Source organism: Molossus molossus, unplaced genomic scaffold (genome assembly GCF_014108415.1).
Source record: "Molossus molossus isolate mMolMol1 unplaced genomic scaffold, mMolMol1.p scaffold_m16_p_18, whole genome shotgun sequence".
Lineage (NCBI taxonomy): Eukaryota > Metazoa > Chordata > Mammalia > Chiroptera > Molossidae > Molossus > Molossus molossus.
The window spans coordinates 11,189,868-11,215,874 of NW_023425353.1; the positions used below are offsets into that span (position 1 = coordinate 11,189,868).

General features: G+C 43.3%; 1 protein-coding gene and 1 pseudogene across 17 annotated transcripts in view; one reads left to right on the forward strand and one right to left on the reverse strand.

Annotated features, from left to right (window-relative positions):
* CADPS (calcium dependent secretion activator) overlaps window positions 1–26,007 on the forward strand; it is a 479,176-nt gene that overhangs the window by 208,348 nt on the left and 244,821 nt on the right. For all 17 annotated transcript variants that reach the window (XM_036266617.1, XM_036266610.1, XM_036266613.1 and 14 more), the window contains exons 5-6: window positions 19,735–19,968; window positions 24,120–24,241. In XM_036266617.1, coding sequence (XP_036122510.1) covers window positions 19,735–19,968; window positions 24,120–24,241 — 356 coding nt within the window. The remainder of the gene's footprint in view (window positions 1–19,734; window positions 19,969–24,119; window positions 24,242–26,007) is intronic.
* On the reverse strand, window positions 15,101–19,209 carry LOC118633469 (annotated as a pseudogene).

Consider the following 26,007-nt stretch of genomic DNA (forward strand, 5'->3'; position numbering starts at 1 on the left):
GTCTTTGGGGTTTTCTACATATAGAATCATGTCATCTGCGAAAAATGACAATTTTACTTCCTCCTTTCCAATTTGGATCCCTTTTATTTTTTCTTCCTGATTGCTGTGGCTAAGACTTCCAGTACTATGTTAAGTAAGAGTAGTGGCAAAAGTGGGCATCCTTGTCTTGTTCCTGTTCTTAAGGAAAATGCTTTTAACTTTTGCCCATTGAGTATGATGTTGGCTGTAGGTCTTTCATATATGGCCTTTATTCCCACATTGCTGAGCGTTTTTATCAGAAATCGATGCTGGATTTGGTGAAAGGCTTTTTCGGTATCAATTGATATGATCATGTGGTTTTTTTTTCTTCATTTTGTTTATGTGGTGTATCACATTTATTGATTTGTGAATATTGTACCAGCCTTGCATCCCTGGGATGAATCCCACTTGGTCATGGTGAATAATTTTTTTGATGTGTTGCTGGATTCGATTTGCTAGTATTTTGTTCAGGATTTTCGCCTGTAGTTTTCTTTCTTTGTAATGTCTTTTCCTGGTGTTGGAATTAGAATTATGTTGTCCTCATGAAACTAGTTTGGAAGTCTTCCCTCCTCTTGAACTTTTTGAAATAGTTTGAGAAGAATGGGTGTTAGTTCTTTATTGAATGTTCGGTAAAACTCCCCCATGAAGCCATCCGGGTCTGGGCTTTTCTTTGCTGGGAGAGTCTAGATTACATCTTCAATTTCTTCTGTTGTTATTGGTCTGTTCAGTTTTCTATCTCTTCCTGGTCCAGTTTTGGGAGACTATGTGTTTCTAGAAATTGGCCCATTTCACTTTGTTGAATTTGTTGCTGTATAATTGCTCATAATATTTGTTAACAATCCATTGTTTTTCTGTGGTGTCAGTTATTATTTCTCCTCTTTCATTTCTGATTTTGTGTATTTGGGTTCTCTCTCTTTGTTTCTTGGTGATTCTAGCTAAGGGTCCATCAATCTTGTTTATCTTTTCAAAGAACCAGCTCTTTGTTTCATTGATTCTTTGAATTGGTTTTTGGTCTCCATGTCATTTATTTCTGCTCTGATCTTTACTATTTCCTTCCTTCTGCTTGCTCTGGGGTTTTCTTTTTGTTTGCTTTCTAGTTCTTTCAGTTGTGAGGTTAGATATTGTGTTAGAAATTTTTCTTGTTTTTTGAGGTAGTCCTGTAGTGCTATGAACTTCCCTCTCAGACCTGCTTTCACTGCATCCTATAGATTTTGTGTTGTTGTGTGTTCATTTTCATTGTTTTCCAGAAAATTTTTAATTTCTTCATTGATCTCCATGGTAACCCATTCATTGTCCAATAACATGCTACTTTGCCTCCATATTTTCAAATGTCTTTTCATGTTCTTGTTGCAATTGATTTCAAGTTTCATGCCATTGTGATCTGAGAAGATGCTTGTTATGATTTTAATCTTCTTGAATTTGTAGAGACTTAGTTTGGACCATAACATGTGATCTATTTCTGAGAATGTTCCATGTGCACTTGAGAAGAATGTGAATTCTGTAGTTTTGGGGTCTAATTTTCTGTAGATATATATGAAATCCATTTGATCTAGCACTTCATTTAGAGTCTATGTTTTCTTGTTAATTTTTTGTCTAGAAGATCTGCCCTGTGACGTCAGCGGGGTATTAAACTCCCCTGCTATGAATGTATTGCTGTTGATTTCTCCTTTGAAGTCCTCCAAAAGATTTTTAATATATGTTGGTGCTCCTAAATTGCGTGCATATATGTTTACAAAGGTTATATTTTCCTGTTGGATAGATCCTTTCAATATTATGTAGTGGCCTTCTTTGTCTCTAGTTATGGCCTTCATTTTGAAATCTACTTTGTCAGATATGAGTATTGCTACCCCAGCTTTTTTTTTGCTTTCCATTTGCTTGAAAGATTTTTTTTTTTCCATCTCTTCACTTTCAGCCTATGTGAGTCTTTTGTTGTGAGGTGGATCTCTTGTAAACAACATATATGTGAGTCATGTTTTCTTATCCAGTCAGCTACTCTGTGTCTTTTTATTGGAGCATTCAAACCATTCATATTTAAGGTGGTAATTGATATGTACTTATGTATTGCCATTTTTGTTTATTGTGGTTCTATTTTTCTTCCTATTTTTTCTACTAATTACAGCACTCCTTTTAACATATGTTGCAGTGCTGGTTTGGTGTTAAAATATTCCCTTAGCCTTTTTTTGTCTGGAAAGCTCTTTATTTTACCTTCTATTTTGAATGATAGCCTTGCTGGAGAGAGTAGTCTTGGATTCAGATCCTTGTTTTTCATGACCTTGATTACTTCATGCCACTCCCTTCTGGCCTGTAGTGTTTCTGTTGTGAAGTAAGCTGAGAGCCTTATGGGGTTTCCTTTGAGGTAACCTTTTGCTTATCTCTTGCTGCCTTTAAGTTTCTCTCTTTGTCTTTAATTTTGGGCATTTTAATTACTATGTGTCTTGATGTGGGCCTGTTTGGGTTCTTCTTTCTTGGGGCTCTCTGTGCTTCTTGCACTTGAATGCCTTCTTTCTTCACCATGTTAGGAAAGTTTTCTGTCACTATTTCTTCAAATATATTCTCTAACCGTTTCCCATTTTCTTCCTCTTTGGCAACTCCTATGATATGAATGTTATTACATTTCCTGTTGTCCCACAGTTCTCTTAAGCTGTCTTCCTGTTTTTTAATTGCTTTTTCTTTTGGTTTTCTGATTGGTTAAGATTTTGCTACCCTGTCTTCTAATTCACTGATCCATTCCTCAGCTTCTTCTACTCTGCTTGTTAGTCCTTCCAATGTTTTCTTAATTTCTGCTATGTTATTCTTTATTTCCACTTGGTTGGTTTTCAGTGTTTCTATATTTTTTCTCATGGTGCTGATGTCCTCACTCATGCTGTTGAGCTTCCTTAAGATCATGGCTCTGAACTCTACCTCTGATAATTTGCTTAGCTGCATTTCATTGATCTCATCTTCGATAGAGTTCTTTTGTTCTTTCATTTGGGATTTGTTTCTTTATTTCACCATTTTGGCTATCTCAGTGGATTTTGGAGCCTGCCACATTTTCCCTGTGGGTGTTGGTGTTGTGCTGTTTGTGGCTCCCTCTACTGGGTTTGGATGAGCCTGGGTTGGCCGACGTTAACACCACTGTCAATTCTTACCTTCCTGGGTAGATTTGCAAGGCCAGGAAATGTTCAATTATCCTCCTTTTTTCCTGGTGGCTAGTAGTCCCAGTTACTCAGTGCCTTGGAATGTAGCCCTGGTGTTCAGTATAAGAGGATTTCCAGAGGGTGGGATAGATGCTGGTTATTAATGAGCCTCAATTTGCATTTCTTTGCCTCACCTGAGAAAGGCTGAATCTTTGAGTTGGGGGCTGCTGCTTTTCCCCACAGCTCTGGGAAGGAGCACACTGGCCACTGTCCTTTGTGGCCGCAACTCAGCAAAAGCATTGAGTGCCCTCCAAATCCCGGCTGTCCCCACAGAGTTCCAGCCCAGTCTGCCCTCCCTCTGCCATAGCCCCAAGGTGAGTGGCTGTGGCTATTTTAGTGCTCTATCCCAGCTCTCTGCGCTGTGGAGCAGGCTTGGTCTTTATTCCCCAATGGCGCTACTCACAGCTAAGACTGCTGCTGTCTGTGGGTTCCCTGCCCGCCACCCTCTCACACCTCCGCAGATCCTACCAGTGTTCCCTGGTTATATGGTTCTGTTCTGCTGCTTTTCTGTTGCTTTTTTCCAAGAATTTGTCTTTGTTTTAGTTGTAATTCCCGTTTGGTCCTGGAAGATCGTCTGCGTAGCTTCTATTCACTCTGCCTCCATTTTTACATCCTCTGTGCCTATCTTGTGTGCAACTGGGTCGCACAGGCCTTCCTGGTGCCTCCACACCCTGCAAGTTCCATGGGTAACTGTATAGCACAGTCCCTTTGGGGACCCGTCTATAAGCCTATGTTATGGCCTGCTGGGTCACACAGTCCTCTCTGGTGCTTCAGCATCCCACAGGCCATGTGGGTAACTATATAGCACAGACCCTGCTGAGTTGCACAGGCCTCTCTGGTGCCCCCGCACCCTGCAGGTCCCGCAGGCAGGCAGGCAGCTGGATAGGACCAGTCTCTCTTGGGCTCCGGCTTCCCACTGCTCTTGTGAGCTACTGGACTGCACAGGCCTCTGTGGAACTCCAGGTCCCGCTGCTGGTGGCTGCGGAGTGCTGCTGCTCCATGAGGCTCAACTCCTGCTCAGCTTTTGCTGTAGTTTTGGGGGATGGGTCTCAGCAGCTGGTCTGTGCTTCTGTTGCCTGGGGATGGATCTGCTCCCCAGCCTCTGTTGCTGGGGGTATATCTGGACTCTGATCAGGCTGCTGCTATGGGGGATGGTGCTGGGCTCCGGGCTGTGTGCGGCTTCCGCCACCGGCACCTTGGCGGCTCCTCTACTGTGCACAGGTCTGTGTTGACACAGAGTGTCCACTGGTCCGACGGTGCCAGGTGTGTTGCTGGGCTCAGGTTGCTGGGCCCTAACAGCTCCCACTGCCCCCTCTCAGGTAAGTCCCGGGATCTTCCAAGATGATGGGAACCTCCCCGTGGCTCAGGGAGAAGCGCCCTGAAGGGCCGCTCACCGCGGTAGCCGGCTGCTCCGTCCACAGCACAGGGACCTCTGCTCCGGGCTCTGCACTGCTCGGGTTTGGTCGTCCACCTTCACGTCCACTCACACTCTCTCCCACACTCGCTCACTCTCTCACACACTCACCCTCCCTCCGGTCCTGCCCGGGGCCATCTTTTCCCTCCGGGTATCTACTGATTCTCGAGACTCAGCCTTGGAACTGCTTTTCGCCCAGTTTAGTTTGATTCCAAGAAAAAGAAATTAATTTTTTTTTGCCTAAAACCAGCCTGACTAATACTGAGGAAAACTCAGAAATAGTTCATCTACTAAAAATTAAATAAAATATCAAGATCCCAGATATTGGCTAATTCACAGGGAGATACTGAGACAAGTCTCCTCGGCCTCTCTTCTCCTGGCATGCCTGACTTCTCTCTCTCTCTCTCAGTGGGTTTCAGCGAGGGGTGCAGTTCAACCCAGATGGCTGAGCACCAGCTCCCGTGGCCACGGCCAGAATCTCCTGCATACAGACATCACGCATACATCATCCACTCTGCCCTCTGAGTTAAAAGATGGGAGAGCATTTTGATTGAAAGTTAGAGGCACCAACTAGAGGAATCTTCTGTAACAGGAGGATTAATTCCAGAGATCTAAGTGTATCACGGGGCCCATGGGCTAGATACAGCCAAGACCCAAGGAGGAACTGGGAGCAGGGGCTGCCAAGTGGTCAGGACATCCCTCGACTTTGCTCCTGAGACAGGAAAGACGGCTGCTACCTAGCTGTAGACGCTCCCAGTATGGCCAAATAGGGAATCATTTTGTCAATTAACCTCTCTCTCAAATCTTCTCCCTATCTCCCCTCTCCCCTTTTCTTACTACTGCCTTCAACTTCTTAATTTCAAGAGTCAGGCCTCTGATTGGCCCGACTTCATTCAAGGCCAACCCCTGGGGCCATTAATTAGTCCACGTGGAAAGGGGGTGAGGGCCTCACTGAACGCACGATGCTGGAAATACACTCCTGAGGGTGAGGGTGGTACCTGAGAGGCCGGGCTGTGGGTGAAGTGGTCGTGATGAATGGGGAGACACCCCAAGACATGCTCCAAATTAATAACTATTACTTACCTGATGTTTACTATGTGTCAGACTCTCTTCTAAGCATTTTGTATTTGATAACCTTTCTAACCCTCCAATAACCTTATGAAAAGTGTGCTATCGATCTGGAAGGAAAAATGGCGGCGGAGTGAACGGAGCTACACAGACCGTCTCCCAGAACCAAACTGGAATTACAACTATAACACAGACAAATCGACGGGAAAAACCAACAGAAAAGCAGCTTGCGAGGACCATACAACGCAGGACACTGACTCCATCCCGGTAGGCTTGCGAAGGCGCGAGACGGGGCTGGGAGCCCACGGTCGGCAGCTCGGCAGCAGCCTTAGCTGAAAGCGGCGCCCGCGGGTTACACTCCCAGGCGGCCCCACAGCGCAGCCGGGACAGAGGCTGAAACAGCCACAGCCACTCACCTTGGGCTCCGGCGGAGGGAGGGCAGACTGGACTGGAGCTGTGTCGGGACACTCGGGGTTTGGAGGGCGCTCAGAGCTTTGGCTGAGTGCAGCCACTCAGGACGGTGGCCACATTGCTCCTTCCCAGGGCTCTGGGTAGAGGCAGCAGTCCCTCCCTCAGAGATCCAACCCCACCCTGTGGGCAATTGAAGTGTTAATTGAGGCTCACTAACAACCAGCATCTGCCCCACCCTCGTGAAAGCCCCTTGGCTGAGCACCAGAGGGAGTTTTTCAATCAACTGACAACCCAAAACTCATCAATTAACCTAGACTGCTAGCCTCCAGGCAAAAAGCTAGAGGATAACAGTACATTTCCTGGGCTGGCAACTTTAACCAGGAAAGTAAGACTTGACAGTGGTGTTCAACGCGGGTCCTCCCTCGCTCATCTAAACACAGGAGAGGGAGCCACAAACAGCAGAACACCAACACCCACAGGGAGAACTTGACAGGCTCCAAAGCCCACAGTGATAGCTAAAATGGTGAAACACAGAAACAGAAGCCAAATGAAAGAGCAAGACACCTCCACCGAAGATGAGATCAATGTGGAGCAATTAGGCATGTTAACAGAGCTAGAATTCAGAGCCATGATCTTGAGGAAGCTGAACAGCATGAGTAAGGACATAGAGACACTGAAAATAAGCCAAATGGAAATTAAAAACCAACAAGAAGAGATAAAAAATGACATATCCGAAATGAAAAACACATTGGAAGGTTTAAAAAGCAGAGTAGGGGAAGCTGAGGACCGGATCAGTGAATTAGAAGACAGGGTAGAAAAAATCAACCAATCAGAAAAACAAAAGGAAAAAACTATTAAAAAACAGGAAGACAGCTTAAGAGAACTATGGGACAACTGGAAACGTAATAATATTCGCATCATAAGAGTCCCCGAAGAAGAAGAAAAGGAGCAAGGGATAGAGAATATATTCAAAAAAATAGTGAGAGAAAACTTCCCTAATTTGGTGAAGGAAGAAGGCATTCAAGTTCAAGAAGCACAGAGAGTCCCAAGTAAGAAGAACCCAAACAGGCCCACACCAAGACACATAGTAATTAAAATGCCACAAATTAAAGACAAAGAGAGAATCCTAAAAGCAGCAAGAGATAAGCAACAGGTTACCTACAAAGGGAACCCCATAAGGCTTTCAGCTGACTTCTCACAAGAAACACTACAGGCCAGAAGAGAATGGCATGAAGTAATCAAAGTCATGAAAAACAAAAATCTGAATCCAAGACTACTCTACCCAGCAAGGCTATCATTCAAAATAGAAGATCAAATAAAGAGCTTCCCAGACAAAAAAAAGCTAAGGGAATACATTAGCACCAAACCAGCACTGCAAGAAATGCTAAAAGGACTGCTGTAAATAGCAGTAGAAATGGGAAGAAAAATAGAACCACACTAAACAAAAATGGCAATAAATAAGTACATATCAATAATCACCATAAACGTAAATGGATTGAATGCTCCCATAAAGAGACACAGAGTAGCTGATTGGATAAGAAAGCATGACTCATCTATATGTTGTTTACAAGAGACCCACCTCTCAACAAAAGACTCACATAGGTTGAAAGTGAAGGGATGGAAAAAAATTTTCCAAGCAAATGGAAAGCAAAAAAAAGCTGGGGTAGCAATTCTCATATCTGATAAAATAGATTTCAAAATGAAGACCATAACTAGAGACAAAGACGGCCACTACATAATATTGAAAGGATCTATCCAACAGGAAGATATAACCTTGATAAACATATATGCACCCAATATAGGAGCACCAAAATATATTAAAAATCTTCTGGAGGACTTCCAAGGAGAAATCGACAACAATACAATCATAGCAGGGGACTTCAACACCCCGTTGACAGCACTGGATAGATCCTCTAGGCAAAAAATTAGCAAGGAAACAGAGACTCTAAATGAAGCACTAGACCAAATGGATTTAATAGATATCTACAGAGAATTACACCCCAAAACTACAGAATACACATTCTTCTCAAGTGCACATGGGACATTCTCAAAGATAGACCACATGATAGGACACAAACTAAATCTCTACAAGTTCAAGAAGATTGAAATCATATCAAGCATCTTCTCAGATCACAATGGCATGAAACTAGAAATCAATTGCACAAAGAACATGCAAAGACATTTCAACACATGGAGGCTAAATAGCATGTTATTAAACAATGAATGGGTCACCGAGGAGATCAAGGAAGAAATTAAAAACTTCCTGGAAACCAATGAAAATGAACACACAACAACACAAAATCTATGGGATGCAGCGAAAGCAGTTCTGAGAGGGAAGTTCATAGCACTACAGGCCTACCTCAAAAAACAAGAAAAATTTCTAATTGACTGTCTAACCTCACAACTTAAAGAATTAGAAAGCAAACAAAAAGAAAACCCCAGAGCAAGTAGAAGGAAGGAAATAGTAAAGATCAGAGCAGAAATAAATGACATAGAGACCAAAAAAACAATTCAAAGGATCAATGAAACAAAGAGCTGGTTTTTCGAAAAGATAAACAAGATAGATGGACCCTTAGCTAGACTCACCAAGAAACAAAGAGAGAGAACCCAAATACACAAAATCAGAAATGAAAGAGGAGAAGTAACAACCAACACCACGGAAATACAAAAGATCGTTAACAACTACTATGAACAACTATATGGCAACAAATTCGACAATCTCAGCGAAATGGACAAATTTCTAGAAACACACAGTCTCCCAAAACTATTCCCGGAAGAGATAGAAAACTTGAACAGACCAATAACAACTAAGGAAATTGAAGAGGTAATCAAGACTCTCCCAGCAAACAAAAGCCCAGGCCCAGATGGTTTCACGGGGGAGTTTTACCGAACATTCAAAAAAGAACTAACACCCATTCTCCTCAAACTATTTCAAAAAATTCAAGAAGAAGGAAGACTTCCAAACACGTTCTATGAGGCCAGCATAATTCTAATTCCAAAACCAGAAAAAGACACTACGAAGAAAGAAAACTACAGGCCAATATCCCTGATGAACATAGACGCCAAAATCCTGAACAAAATACTAGCAAATCGGATCCAGAAATACATCAAAAAAATTATTCACCATGACCAAGTGGGATTCATTCCAGGGATGCAAGGCTGGTACAATATTCGCAAATCAATAAACGTGATACACCACATAAACAAAATGAAGAATAAAAACCACATGATCATATCAATAGATGCTGAAAAAGCATTCGACAAAATCCAGCATCCATTTCTGATAAAAACGCTCAGCAATGTAGGAATAGAGGGATCATATCTCAACATAATAAAGGCCATATATGAAAGACCTACAGCCAACATCATACTCAATGGACAGAAACTAAAAACATTTCCATTAAGAACAGGAACAAGACAGGGATGTCCACTTTCGCCACTCTTATTTAACATTGTACTGGAAGTCTTAGCCACAGCAATCAGACATGAAGAAAAAATAAAAGGGATCCAAATTGGAAAGGAGGAAGTGAAACTGTCATTATTTGCAGATGACATGATATTGTACATAGAAAACCCTAAAGACTCCATCAAAAATCTATTAGACTTAATAATTGAATTTGGCAAAGTAGCAGGATACAAAATTAACGTCAAGAAATCGACGGCATTCTTGTACATCAATGATGAACTCACAGAAAGAGAAACTGAAAAAACAATCCCATTTACCATCGCTCCAAAAAAATTAGGATACCTAGGAATAAACTTAACCAAAGAAGTAACAGACCTATTTGCAGAAAACTACAGGTCATTGAAAAAAGAAATAGAGGAAGATATAAAAAAGTGGAAGAACATACCCTGTTCATGGATTGGAAGAATTAACATAATTAAAATGTCCATACTACCCAAAGCAATCTATAGATTCAATGCAATCCCCATCAAAATACCAACGACATATTTCATAGAACTAGAACAAATACTTCAAAAGTTCATATGGAACCAAAAAAGACCCCGAATAGCCACAGCAATCTTGAAAAAGAAGAACAAAGTTGGAGGGATCACAATACCAGATATCAGGTTATACTACAAAGCGACTGTAACCAAAACAGCCTGGTACTGGCACAAGAACAGGCATATAGACCAGTGGAACAGAACTGAAAACCCAGAAATGGACCCAAGGCAATACGCTCAATTAATATTTGACAAAGGTGGCAAGAGCATACAGTGGAGTAAAGACAGCCTCTTTAATAAATGGTGTTGGGAAAACTGGACAGCTACATGCAAAAAAATGAAACTAGACCATCAACTTACACCATACACAAAAATAAACTCAAAATGGATAAAAGACTTAAATGTGACCCGTGAATCCATAAAAATTCTAGAAGAAAATGTAGGCAACAAAATTTCGGACACCATACGGAGCAGAATTTTCACTGATACATCACCTAAGGCAACAGAAATAAAGGAGAAAATGAACACATGGGACTACATCAAACTAAAAAGCTTCTGCACAGCAAAAGAAACAATCATCAAAATGGAAAGGCAACCCACTGTATGGGAGAACATCATTGCCAATGATGTATCAGATAAGGGGTTAATTTCCAGTATATACAGAGTGCTCATACAACTCCACAAAAGGAAGACAAAGAACCCAATTAAAAAATGGGCAGAGGAGCTGAATAGACACCTCTCCAAACAGGACATACAAATGGCCAAGAGACATATGAAGAAATGCTCAACATCACTAATCATCAGAGAGATGCAAATTAAAACAACTATGAGGTATCACCTCACACCTGTCAGAATGGCCGCCATCAACAAATCATCAAACAACAAGTGTTGGCGAGGGTGTGGAGAAAAGGGGACTCTAATACACTGCTGGTGGGAATGCAGACTGGTGCAGCCGCTATGGAAAACAATATGGTGCTACCTCAAAAAATTAAAAATTGAACTTCCATTCGACCCAGTGATCCCACTGCTGGGAATATACCCTAAGAAGCCTGAAACACCAATCAGGAAGAATATATGTACCCCCATGTTCATAGCAGCACTATTTACAATAGCTAAGATCTGGAAACAGCCCAAGTGTCCACCAGTAGACGAATGGATCAAAAAGCTGTGGTACATATACACAATGGAATACTATGCAGCGGTAAGAAAGAAAGATCTCTTATCCTTTGAGACGACATGGAGGGACCTGGAAAGTATTATCCTAAGTGAAAGAAGCCAAGCAGAAAAAGACAAATACCACATGATCTCACTTATATACGGAATATAATGAACATAACAGTCTGAGGAATACAGTAGACCCAGACACATGGAAGTAGGGCACAGACTGACATCCCTCAGAAAAGGGGATGGGGGGTGGGGGGTGGGAAGAGATAAACCACAGAACTTATATGCATGTATGCATGACCAATGGACATGGACAACTAAGCCGGGGACAGGGTGGAGGGGGGGTGGGGTGGGGGGTGCCAATGGGGTAAAAAGGTAAAATATCTGTAACAAAAAAATAAATAAATAAATAAATAAATAAATAAATAAAAAAAAAAAAAAAAAAAAAAGTGTGCTATCATGATCCACATTTCACAGAGGAGGTTGAAGCAGAGATATCAGAGGTCTTGGCCAAAGTCACCCAATGGCCAGGCCTGCAGTCTTAGTCAGTAGACATACATTACTTTTACAACATGTCTTCCCAAATACAGACCCTCATTTTCCTCCTCACCCCTGTCCACAGCTCCAACTTCTCTCTCTCTCTCTCTCTCTCTCTCTCCTAATCTGTCCTTTATTAACTGTATCAGGCTGTGCAGTTTCACCTAAACTTGAGAGTTTCTTTAGACCGGTAACAAACAATTCTGGGAGTTACAGTAATTCTCCCACTTTCTGCAGATCAAAGAGTTTAAGTGCTGTGCCCACATTCCCGCAGCGAGTGACTGGAAAGTCAGGGGCTCTGATTCCAGTGTCATGCTCTTTCTTTTGAGTGGTCAGATGACAGACAGAAGTTACACCAGGACAGGACTGCCCCCAGGTCCTTTCTCCCTGACGGTTGCCCTTTCCAGGAAAATGCTTTCTCTCTTCCACTAAAATTTGCTGCGTATTCTCTTCCGTCTATCTAGGCCAGATGAAACAACAAAACCAGGCAGAAATGGCTTCTGGAATTCTGAGTCCTTTCTACTTTGATTTCCTTGGAATCTGGAAAAGAGCTTGTAGGACCTGTGGTTGATCTGCCAGCAGCATTGTCATTGTCACACACGCACGAAAGGCACATGCTTGTCTTTTCTTCTTAGGCGAGAAGGGAGGCAAGGGCAAGGTGGCTTTCCTCTGCCCGCAACCCTGACACTGTCATCCATCACTTCAGTCACACCGACGTCCCACAAATGATCAGCAGGGACGGCTGCCCGAGCCCCGCTGTGAACACCAGACAGACTGCCTGCAAAGTTCCATGAGACCTAAATGTATTCTTTTTAATCTGGTAGAAAAGTCTTCTTAATCCCTGTTCAAACATTTCCCCAAATCCCTCATGCTGATATTAAAGGGTTCCCAGATGCACCCAGGAATTAAGTCTGAGTTATTTAAAGCATGCACTCAAAAGTTGACGTTGGAGCTTAAACAGGCAGATTGTGGCCTTAATGTGCTATGATATTTGCCAGTTCTTTTGGCCACGTTTTAGGGTAAAATTCCAAAACTCTGGGGCTAATTAGGTAAGACAAATAGTCCAGCTTCTGTAGTATTTGTGGTAGAGGTCACTTAAAGGTGAAGTTGCCATTTAGACCCCTATTCTCTACAGACAAAATCCCCCTCTCATTCCATGGTCCTTTTGCAAACATTGGTGAGAATATGCCCCCAGGAAAGAAATAATATCCAAGTATTTCCCTGGTGGAAATGTTCTGCTCCATACATTGCCAAAAATCAGACAAAATGGATTCCTCTCCTGCCAGAGAATGCTACAAACCCCAGCTCATAAATTGGTTCTGCTGTGCCTGGCACCCACCTGCATCGTGAAGTGCTGGGTACCCATGAGCACAGAGGAGCGTGGTTCATTGTTTTGCCTGAAAGAATTGTATGGGGAGCATCTCCCTGACTCTGGCCTTTGACAGGTAGCTAAGAACCCAGGGAAATCTGAGTTCAAGGGAAAGTCTAAATGCCCAGGATGTCCTCTGAAGTTTATTCTGGTGACAGGGGTCCATCCAACTCATAAAAGCTGAGAAAGTAAGACCAAGCCACTCGAAGAAGGGTTTGAGTACAGAAGTCACACCCTTCCATTCCAGGATACTATAATACCTGTGCCCAAAATGCCTTCTAATGTCTGTGATGCTGATTTTGACAAATTACTACCAAGACCTTTTTTCTCTTGTCTAACGTGCCCGGCTCTCGCCCTCACACCTTGCACTTTGCCCCATGCCCAGCACCTACCTTCACTGGTGATGGTGGAGTGGCCACTGTTGTGGAGGACGAGCAGTCCCCAGCCCTGTGCTGAATGCTGGGGCGTGAGGTGGTGCACAGAGGGTCACCGTGCTGAGCACCTCGCCACGCTTACCTCGGCTCTGCTGCCACTGGGGGCCGCATCGTTCTGCCCTAGGACATGGTAGCTAAGAACATGGGCTCCGGGTTTCAGCGCAGTTCTACTAATTATTGATTCCACTTCTAAGCCTCATTTTCCTCCAGAAAGTAGGAATAAAGAATAGCACTAGCCTCAATGGGTTGTTGGAGAAATTAAATAAGGTAACATGTAAACTGCTTAGACTAGTGCCAAGTACGCAGTTAACATTCAGTAAATGCTAACTAGCATCATGATCTTTACTAACCTCACCATCGTTACTAGTGGTATTGTTGTTAGCAGTGTTGGTGGTAGCACGGTGCCTGATGTATATGGATATGTGCATATGTGTATGGGTATGAGTATATGTGGATATGGATATATGGTGTGTATATATATCCATATGTACATGGACCCACACACATGCACATAGTCAGTGGTCAAAGGTATTAATGTTTGTTTTTATTTCTTACTCTTCACAATAATGTTATGAGATCTGTTATATCCCCATTTTAAATGGGAAACTAAATTTCAGACAGATTTAGAAACCTAGCTAATGTCACACAGCTAGTAAGTAGCAGACCCAGGATTCAAAGTAGGTAGAATCAATTCACTAACATGGACTGGACAAGGTTCCCTGGTGACTTTTGTACACTGTGCATGCCTCTGTTGTTTCGTGTATCACAGGGAGTCGGACTGGTAGCTTTTTATCATGCCCCACATACCATGGCCTCTCTGCTGACTATTTATTCCCAGTAACAGCCACGCTGCCTGACAGGTGATAGGAGCTCAGGAGGGCCTGGGAGATGGTGGTGAGCAGCTGCCCCTGGGCTGTGCTCCATGTCTAGACGCCTTCTTCTGTCACCTCCTTCCGATTGTCTGCCAGTATATGTCATTTGAACCCTTGGGTTCTAAGGATCCTCTATCCGAGACAGGGCACCCTGTCAGCTTTTACACGTTCCCACTTCATCCCCTGTGGGTAAAAATGCAAAAGCAGGAAAGCAAAGTAAATGGCTGACAGAGCTGTTAGCACTTTCAAATGCTATTTTTCAAGATGCTCCCCAAATCCTTCAATACACTAGCCTGGTAGGAATCGTCCTTGGGGGGCCATCCCCACTGAGGAATGTTATAAGCCCAAAACCAAAATAAAGGTCCAGCAAAGATTTTTTCCAGAAGACATTTTTCTCCCGTATGCTGTGTCTTTCATAAAGCAGTATGAAAAACAATCCTTTGTCCAGCTAATTTATTCTTATGCTTGGGAAAGTAGCAGTCAAGATGGACGACTCTATTTTCCTTATTTTGGCACAACCTCAGCTTTGAAATGTGTTTATGATGGGTCAGCTCAGATTGACATGATGCTATTTCTTCTCAAGGCTTAAGTACTAGGGCAGAAAAATGGCCTTGTTTTCCCTGGCACACTTCAGTTTTATGAGTTTGTTTTTATGATGTCATTAGGAACTGTCCAACTTCTCAGAGGAGTGATCATTCTTTGGATTTTTCCAATAGTCTGATTGCATAGAAGTTTGGTGGACGCTCACTCTGGGCCAGAGTGATATTGTCAGTGACCACTGGGTCTTCTTCCAAAACTTCAAGACTGTAACATTAAAAGGCCTTGAGTGATTTCTGAAGATGAGTGCGACAACAGGGCCTGCACTTGATGGTGAGGTCTCTCAAGGTTGATTAGTAGGAAAAAACACATTTCATAGACATGATGGCTTTCTCACTATCTCCATGGCAACTGTAAGGCCAGCAAGCTGCTGATAAAAATCAGAGATGCAGCTTAGCCAAGAATCCCATGTAGTTATGAGATTTGTGCTCCAATATAAGAAGAGAGATAGGTCAGTATAACAGCCTCAGGCTGCTAGGATGTAACCTTTGCTCTTTGGCCTCCTTTGACATAGCCTTGGAGACCACTGTTCAATTATTAATTAACCCACCTCATTTTCCCCTTGGCTCTCACAAGAGGCCATGTTCCCAAGGAGATGGGGAAACATCTGTGACCATGTGTAGTTATGCATACCTTCTTAGAGTCATGGTTGCCTATTAGATTTTCCATGGAAAGGAGGAAGTAGCCGTGGCCCTGTCTCAACCAACTCAGTTTTGTGGAAAACTCTTTGTCGATCAGATTTTTAACCCAAGGGTCACCTCCCCTGGAAAGCCACCCTAATTTTTTCAGGAAGAGTTCACATCTCATTGACTTATATTACAACATCAACTTTGATGCTTCCTTCTAGATCTTTCTCCCCCCAGCTATAAGCCCCAGGAGAACAGCCCACAGCCTCACATCACAATCATCCTGTGCTTAATACTGTGCCAGGCACAGTTTTGGAGACATTAAATGTTTTCCGAGTGATGATAGCCCAGTGGCCAAGTCCTCACATTTCTATGGCCTTCTTCATAAAAGGTACCCAAGTTTTTGAGGTTCATAGTTATGCCCTGATTGAATCCAAGAATGATACAAATCAAGCCCACCGTGCAGAAGTTTCAGGGACACGAGACTCTTGCTCCTGTCGAGCTCGTCTGCCCATCATCATGCCATTTCAGAGGTATCCATCCTGCCTCTCCCCTCACATTCACTCACAGTGTGTTCAGAAAGCACCACACAGTGGGCTGAGCCCAACCGTGACTGTACCAAGAGGTTCCAGAAGGCGCTGGTACTCCAAGGCTACTGCATGGATTTCAGATCCCCATGCACATTTACTCGGAAAAGCAGAATTTCAGTGCTCTTCCAGAACTTAATTCATCTTCTCTTCACCTCCTCCTCACAGATGAGTTTTAGCTGCATTGATATGTAACATGGACATTTTGACAAGCCATCATTAATTTATCCAACTCATATATATTGAATATTTACTATGGGTCACACATTATTCTAGTATCAAGAGCTCAACAGAGGTATCAAAATAGGTATGGTCCTGCCTAGTGGCCCAGAAGGAAAGAGACATGAAACAAAGAAATTTTATAATATATTAATTAATTATAATGTGTTACCAAGAAGGTGAGCTAAAAAGGACCAGAGAATGCACTAGAGGACCCAAGCTAGGGAAGGTAAATTTGAGGCTGCAATGTGGAAGGTGACAAGGTGGCTCGGGAGGAGGAAAGGGAAACACTTATCTTATGACGGCCTCTGGGCAGGGAGAAGAAAGGCTTAGCAATAACGCATCTCCAAGTCTGTGGAGGATCCACTCTGTGAATCTGAGTGAGCTTTATGGCGTCAAAGAAGAAAACCTTTCTAGCTAACGAGTGGGTAGGGGAATTATTGAGAGGAAAATAAAAGAATCTCAAGAAACCAGAATGCAAAAAGAACAATTAGACTTTGGGGGAATCAGAAAACCAATAAAAGTTGAAGCTCCTTTCCTGTGAGCTTATTTCCCACTCTTCTCTTACCTCCCTTCTTTCTACATCTTTCTCTCTCTTCTTTGTCAAGGGTCTTACTCTGCTTTCACCTGGCCCAAGATGGCAGCCACTCATGAGTCTACAGATCCTACTGTTTCCGCTCCACCACTGACGGATGGCAATCTCAATACCGCTCGTGCAATTGCCTGAGAGAACGGACCTGGCCTATCACTGGCCATTTAATAGAATCGGTTGGCTGACTTTGAGTCAGGTGCCCATGTACTAGAAATATTATCTTTTGCCCCCCAGAATTGGCAAACCAACTCATGTTCCTGTGATCTAGATAGAGTTCTACCCCCAGCCTCAGGGATGGAGGATATAACTCATGCCTAAGCAATTCAATACAGCATGTAATCAGCCTTGGAATTTGGTTCAGGAGACATACATAAGTCAGACTTTGGGTGAGAATTCTCAGCTTAAAGACGCTCCATCTTCCACGGGCATTCAAGAGGAGATATTCACTCTGTCTTTAGATCGTGTGATTGAGGTTCAGATCTTAAGCAACATTTTTCTAACATTAAGAGGAGCAAGACTAAGCATGGAGCCAACCCAGAGGAACCCAAACTAAGATTTGGAGTCGAAACTCATTCAGTTGTGGTGATGTTATCTGAGTGCTGTTTACAGCCTTACCTGAATCTGGGTCTACCCCAGGACATTTTCAAGCCAATAAATTCTTTTTATTATTTAAGTCAGTTCAAATAGGATTTTTCTGTCACTTGCAAAAAATGTCGAACTGATTTGGCTTGCCCCTCACCTGACCAGTTATGAAGCTGGGGGCGGAAGGGGGGCTAGGGAGGACAAGTTCATATTTATTTATTTTTATATAGTTACAAACAAGATTTCATAACGCTCACAAGAACAATTTGCCCCCAAATAAGAAAACAACATATTGTCTTGTTTCAAAGATTACAAATTCAGAGCCTAAAAAATCCAGTAGGTAAGAAGCCAGACAAATAGAGCCTGTTTGTGGAACTGTCTGCTAGCAAATGCTCAGTTTGCTGTCCAGGCAGCCTTTTGTCATGGGGGATGTGGGACAGTGCTACTTACATCCCATTCTGCACATCTCCCCTTGGCCACCCTCGGTACCGCCTGTTCATCTTCTTAAACTTCTCATAATGATAGTCATCAGTGGCCTCCTCATTAGCAGGGCGCTTGCGGCTTGCGGGGCACCAATCAGGCTCTGGCTTCTCCGGGTCACCCACTCTCAAGGGACGGGCTTTGGGTTCTTCTTTGTTCTCCGTATGGGAGCATTGAGCTCCTTGTGGTAAAATCGGTTGTGCTGCACGTAATTCACCGCCATGTTGGTGGGCACAAAGGAGGTCTCACTGTCTTTCTTCTTGTTCTGCTGCTCTGCTAGCAGACAGGCCTTGGCATCCTCCATAGAAATTATATTTTTTATTTTAGCATCAATGCCTAGGTCCACCTCGAGGGTGCTCAACATCTGGTTGGAAGCATTTCCTCGGTCTTCTTCACTGAGGAAAGGCGGGTGTTTTCTGGAAGTTCGTAAAGACAGTCCTCCGCATTCTTGGGCTTTACTTTCTGCTCTTCATGTGCCACGATCCCTTTCCGCTCCTTCAGCTCTGTCTCAATATACTTCATCATGTCGGCGTCCTCATCCCTTCGGTTGGTTTCTGCAGAAAATGATGTCCCCAGGTGGAGGTCTTCTTCACCGATCTTCTCTTTGCCCCTTTCCCTCAGTTTCTTCATGTCCACCATACCACCTGGCTTCATCTGCAAGGGATCAGCCACTACAGTGGTCTCTTCTTGTACCTTCTCTCCTACTAGCAGGGCCACAGCTCTGACTCCACTGGGCCTCTTCCTCAAGTTCTGCACCTGTCGTGTCTCTTCCAGTTTTAATCGAACCTCTTCTGAGTCCTGTTCATCTTCCTCCGACTCCAAGTCAGCCCGGCGCTGGCGGAAAGTCTTCCCGGTGACCGGCCTGGTCGCACCGGCTCCGGGGTGCAGCCCCTGCCCTGGGGTGCCCACAAGTTCATGTTTCAAGTAGGAAGTGATTATTTGAGAAGGTGATAAATTCAAAGTAGATTAAAGGACCTGGGCAACTCAGAGGCACACAAATAGCACAGCTAAGGCATATTGCAATTACGAATTCATAAACAAGGAAGAAAAAGAAAGGTCAGTTTTTATACTGAATTGTTTTACATTCTTTTCTAAAGAATATTAATCACCGTTTTCATTGCTTCATTAACGTTTTTCAGTTTTTTTAAAAGTAGCTATTCTTTCAGAAATAGCCACAGGCTGTGTTTGAGACTTCTCAAATGAGCTCCTTTTGAATTATTCATGTGAGAAAATCTCTATAGATATCCAGAAATAGGGTGTCTTTCTGTCACCATAACTTAAAAACAACCGATTGCTTTTCGCTAAAAAGAAAAACTGTTTCAGCTGAAACCAGATTTGAAAAATATCACCCCATTTTTCTCTCCACAAATTAAATTAGCTGCAGAAAACTGGGGGGAGAGTAAAACTACACAAAACATTCCCTCTCGCACACTATGTTTTTGTACATTTGTTGCCTACTAGGGACTGGACCCAGAAGGCAGCGCGGTCTGCACCGCCAGCTTCTCCTAGCGCGGTGCCACCATGTCTGGGCACAGCTCACTGGTGGTAGAGATGATCCTAACTCTGGGCTGTAAGATGTAAACCTTCTATGTAAATCGGTCTCTATTTACTTTCCTTTTCCTATTTTGGTTTTTCTTTGCCAGGAACGCAAATTTCCCAAGTTTGTATCTAAAGAAATGGAAAACATGTACATCGAGGAGCTGAAGTCGTCCGTCAACCTGCTCATGGCCAACCTGGAGAGCATGCCGGTGTCCAAGGGCGGCGAGTTCAAGCTTCAGAAGCTCAAGCGCAGCCACAATGCTTCCATCATCGACCTGGGCGAGGAGAGTGAGAACCAGCTCTCCAAGTCCGACGTCGTGCTGGCTTTCTCCTTGGAGGTAAAAAGCTCTAAGCCCTTGAAAGTTTCCGGGCGCTGCCAGCAGGACACGGGCGATCAGAGGCATCGCACTCAGCGTGGGCTCCTCCTTGCGCCCAGGAGCCGTTCCTAACCTCGCAGCTTGCTGAGCGTGGGGCAGCTAATCAGCAAATGATTCCCTGCCCCAGGAGCCCATCCTGTCCTCAAGGAAATGCAGTCTTAAAAGCCACTTACTGAATTTAGTCTTGCATTCCTTTTACCGTTGTAAAGTGGTGATGAAGATTTTGTAAAGAGGTGTGCAATTTAGAAAGTTTAAAATTTGGGCACCCTGTGTGGAAGTTTTGAGAGAAGCCGTGGGGCTTCATTCTGGGGTAGCTGTGACTTGCCTTTGCCATCGTCTCTCCTGTTGGCTATGTGGTAAAGAGCCGTGGTTGTGGTGGGGTGCTTTTAGTTCATCTCACAACCCAAAGGAAAAACCCAGCTGGGCCTTCTGGTGTAATGCTCGATGTGTCATTCCATTTCTCCATAACATCTACTCAAAGGGGTAGTTTGATCCAGGTTCATCAGAAGTACCTGGGAAGCTGGTTTAGTATGTCTGTCCCTACTGACCCAAACCTATAGGGGGTGGGAATTTAAAATGTTGCAGTCACTTTGGAAATAGTTTGGTGTTTTCTCAAAAAGTTAAACAAAAGACCATCGTGTTCAGCAACTCCACTCTTAGACATCTACCCAAGAGAAATGCAAACGCATGTCCCACAGAGACTTGCTCGTAAATGTTTCCAACAGTGTTATTCACAATAGCCAATCAGAGAAACAGTCTAAATATGTATCCACTGGTGAATGGGTAAATCTTGTACATACAGGGGAATTACTGTTCAAAAGAAACAAAACTACTGCCCTGCCCGGTTTGGCTCAGCAGTCACAGCATCGGCCTGCGAACATGTACCTCGGTTGCAGTTTGTCCCCGGCCCCGTTTGGGGTTGTGTGGGTGGCAACCAGTCGATGTGTCTCTCTCACATCGATGTTTCTCTCTCTCTCTTCCTCCCTCTCTCCCTTCAGCTCTATCTGAAGATAAATGTAAAAATGTCCTCGGGTGAGGATTAAAAAAAAAACAACTACTGATATATGCTTTGATTTATTGAACCTCAATAACATTATGTTTAGTGAAATAAGCCAGATACAAGTGACCAGATACAATTGTTTGATTCTACAGATATGAAATGTCCAAAAAAGACAAGTCTTCAGAAACAGAGAGGAAATTAGTGTTTCCTGAGGCAGGGTGTGGACATGGACATGAGGGACCTTATTGGAGGAGATACAAATGTTCTAAAATTAATTTATGATGATGATCGCATAACTTAGTAAATTTACTAAAATCATTGCTTGTACTCTTGAAATGGATTAATTCGATGATACGCAAAATATGTCTTGATAAAGTTATCTGAAAAAAAGAATCACTAGGCCAGTGCTGCCTGGGAATGTGCATTTTAATAAGCTACCCAGGTCTTTGCATGCACTCCCAAGACTGAGAACCATTCCCGACGTATTAAAGCTCAACACCCCTCCCCCCCACACTCACACATCCCTGCAAGGATTTTATGATGGTCCTAGATTTGGGGAGACCAAGAGAATAGATCCAATTTCTGTAGATGTAATTAGAATTTATACAAACTGAATTAATTCTCTGGGACATCCTAAGGCTGCTATGAAGTAACTGCAGGTAATTTGTTTATGCTTAGTTTGGGTTGAGATAGCCACTTTACAGTATTTCCAACATGTATTTTGCCAAAAGAAGCAGTATTCAATTAGATGTAGACCATGTGGTACGTGGAAAAAATCATCAGTACAATTTCACAGAAACTTTCTTTCTTTCTTTTTTAATACTGCTACCTGAGGTACTGAGCGCCTTCTCCTAGGTGTCTTAATTTGTCTAGTGCCAGTTAGAGGTGGCAATTTATTCCCCACTGCCTCTTGTCTTTCTACAAAAAGGAGAGAAAGTGGTTTATTGATTTTCATGAAGCTTTTAAATCTGTAATTTTCTAATTCTTTATCAGTACTCGCTGTTATACAGCCGATCATCTGAAATACCGATGTGGGCGAGTCCCTAGCCAGACTTGCTTTGTACATGATTCAAACAGGCTCTAACTTGTAAGTACAAGTACAGAATGAAATGCCCCAGGGCTCCCAAATACTTTTTAATTAGAACACAAAATTGCACATCACACTTCAACTGCCAGCAGAAATCATTGTACATCTATTTGTGAACGTGTTTGGGGGACAGCAAGGAGAGGCAGCAAGGAGGGAGGAAAGGCTGCCATCTCATTAGGGTGCTGGTTGACTTCCTGGTTGTAGTCATAGATCTCATGTAGTCATAGAATTACCTGGCTGGAAGGGACACCAGAGAGCAGTTAACTGCAGAGAACCGAGGTCCTGGAGTCTGAGCGGCGTGGCCTTGGGCGGGGGGTGCTCTGATGAGAAACAGTAGCTATTTATAGAATGCCACTGTGACCTGCTCTGCCATTATTCGCTCAGTGGTCCTCACAAGCATCTTTGAGGCATTTGCAGATGTGGAAACAAAGCCTCAGAGAGGTTAGGGAACGTGCAACTGTTGCACAGCTGGTGAAGATGCAGATTCTGGATTTGAAATCACATCTTTTAAATTCCAAAAAGTGTGTTCTTTCTCCTGTGCCTCCTGTTTTCCTCACTTCTATGATTCTTCCTACTGTAGTGTTTCTATTGCATACATCGTTTGGTCCTCGTACAACAGCCACAGTGAGAGATAGGGCACATGGGCCCACTTTACAGGTGAGGAAACTGAGGCTAAGGAGTTTGAAAAGAAAAGTAGAGTGACTTCAAGGGCAAGTCATGTGCCCACCCTCGCACGAGACGTACCTGGTTCTCAAAGTGTGACTCCTGGACCAGCATCACATTAGCATCGTCAGGGAAACTGTTCAAAATAAAAGTCTTGCATCCCACCCCAGGCCTACTTATCAGAAACTGGCGTGGAGCTCAGCAGTCTCCAGTTTGCATTCACACTAGTGAGCACCACTGGGCTATTTAGTAGCAAAATGGGGACTTGAGAATCCTGGTTCAATGCCAGCCCTGTTGTACTTCCTTGAATCGAGCCATTACAGAGTGTATGTTTTTGTATGCCTATATCCTCTCCTTAGGTAATGTATAGCGTATAATTGATTTTTTAAAATATACCTTACTCGTTATAGATCTCTGCATGTCATTTGTTTCAGATTCTTAAATCAGTGCCCCTGCCTTCGGCTCATTCCCCTCTCCCTCTCTGGTAGGTGACAGGGCATCCCAGTGACTGTGAGCATCATAGCAGGTGATTGGCCGGAGTTTGAGGGTAGAGGTGGGAAGTGCCAGGAGTTGTAAATCAAGGCACTGGTCTTTTCCTTCAGTCCAGAGCAAAGAGTACGCAGCTGCAGGCATGCTTTTGTTATGACCCAACAGTGTGGGCCTGCACACAGTTTGTGTATTTTATTCCTACCTTTCTGCATTATTGTCAACATTTCAAAATCAGATTTCTTACTTTGATTCTGATTCAGATATCCATTTTCTGGTTGGAGATACTTGAGTATCTGGCAACAGTGGACCAGGAAACACAAGGCAACGATGGGCTTTAACGGAGTATCCACTGTTCCATTTAGATGGCGTGTGTGCCCTCTAGTTTGCCACAGTCCCCACTATTCCCTATTGTCTCTGACTCTAATGCTGAAAGCGACTTGCCCTTTATCTTAGCACTTGCATCTTCACTTGTCTTATTAAAAAGGGAAATGTAAATGCATGGGCCTGTGTCTCTGCCAAGTGCTGAAATAAAAACTAGACTATTTTTAAAGAAGTAGGAGAAAGCTGATTTCTTTGTGGAAATGAAAACTGATCCTGTGACTAACACAGAAAAGAGTGGCCCATTTCCCATTGCCTGTCTGGCGTCTGAGAGCATATGAATTAGGGAGACCTGTCTTTCCATCCGGAAGGCAATAAGCTACACTGTAAGAATGACATCTCTATGCCAGACTAGTCCCAGCATGGCCAGTAGAAAGCTAATGGAAGCCACCAGTTACGTGGTGGCTTTGTACCGCCTTCTCATTCATATGTTTCCTTCTAGACGATTCAGCTCATGGCTTTGGCAGTAACTCCCACTATTGTGATTGTTTCCAGGTGGTGATCATGGAAGTCCAAGGCCTCAAGTCCCTGGCTCCCAATCGCATTGTGTACTGCACAATGGAGGTGGAAGGTGGTGAGAAGCTACAGACAGACCAGGCCGAGGCTTCTAAACCCACGTAAGTTGTGTTTCTCTACCGTTCATCGGCCACAAGTTTGTGCTCATGGGCTCTGTTTTGGCCAACTCCAAGTTGAAGATCTGGTTTCCATGGAAATTTCTAGAAGGTATATACCTTGTTTATTTTTCAAACAAGATGACTTGATTACATAACACGTGTTCAGATTCCTTTAAAGCAGAGAACAGAAGGAAATTAGAGAAACAATACTTTTCTGGAGGCTTTATGTGTTCACCTCAGAGTCACGACTTCCACCCTTTGGGTGGTATGCAGGGGAGCCTGACATATATTTGTTTCATTATATTTTCTAAATCACATTTGGCTTATTATAGAAACATTTTTTTTCTAATTCTTTATATGACACAGTCATAAATATATTAGCAAAGCAAAGCAGTCCATTACCTTAGAACTAACACATCATTTCTTTGGTCAGTGTGAATTTGTCAAATGCTCACTGTGTGTGTACAAGGCACTGTTGCTCAGTGGAAAGGAAAATAATCACTGTCATATCCCTACAGAGCTTACACTTGAGTGTGGGCATCAGAAAAATAATCACACAAACACACAACTACAAATAGTTATAAATGCTGGGGAGCAGAGAGTGCTTTGACAGGAGATAGCAGAGGCACTTAAACCAGTTTGTGGGGACAGCAGGGTAGGTTTTCTTTAGGAGTTATAAGTCATTTGGACTAATATTATAAAAGTTGGGCAAAGGCAGTGGGAGCAGAAAGGGGGTTCCAAGAAGATTTGGCTTGTGCAAAGGCCCTGTGGCAAGGAGGAACTGAAAGAAGGCCAGTGGGACCGCAGGTCAGAGAATAAGGTAGGCTTAAGCTGGCAGTGTGGCAGGAAGGGGACACACAATGAAGGGCTCTGTCGGGCCGTCAAGAAGAAAACATGGAGATACATGATTAGATGTGTTTTGAAAAGATCACTCTGGCCACAGGAGGGGAGGCCAGAGTTGATGCAGGAGACCAGTTAGGATTCTATTGCAATGGTTCACGCAAGTGCTGATGATGAATTCATTTGGGTCAATAGACTCTTGGACCTCAAGGACTGTTGAGATCACTGCTCTCTTCTTTGCCTAACCAGCACCTCCCTCCCTTTCTATTCTATCTCAATTAAGCCAGCTTAGACTATTGAGAATCTTTTTTTATTATTGTCAATTCATAAGAAAGTCATAGAAAGGGTAACTCCAAATTGCTGCTCATTGCCTCCTCCCTCTCGCATTAGGAGCTATTTAGAAGAACATGAATAACTTGCCAGGATGTTCAAACAAAATAGTTTGAGGAAAGCACTGAATGTCTCCCAGACGAGAGAGAATACGAGGCATTGTGTGCTTCAAGTGGCTCTTTGCATGAACAGGCGACGGCCTCATAGGCTCGGAAGCTGGGTACATTAATGAGTGTCTGCAAAGGAAATGGGACCTGATACAACTGGTCACACACTGCCCTTCCTCCCTCCTTGAAACTTAGCCTCAAACCGTAAATGAATGCAGGTTTTGTTTTTCTTAACTATTATTAATGAAATCCCAAAGTTTTCCCCACCGTCACCGTGGCCTGGTGCTGCATTATTTATATGTGCTTTTTAAAAATGTGCCATGTATCTGGTGTTTCCGCCAAACTTTTAAGATGTTGGGCCCAATATAGTGTTACAAATTAGATGGGGGAGGAAAAGGCTCTGATTATTCCAACAGGCTGCTGCTTTCTGTGTGGTATTTTAACTCCAAATGTAATTCATATTATTTTATTGGGTTTAAAGGTTTCAGTTTC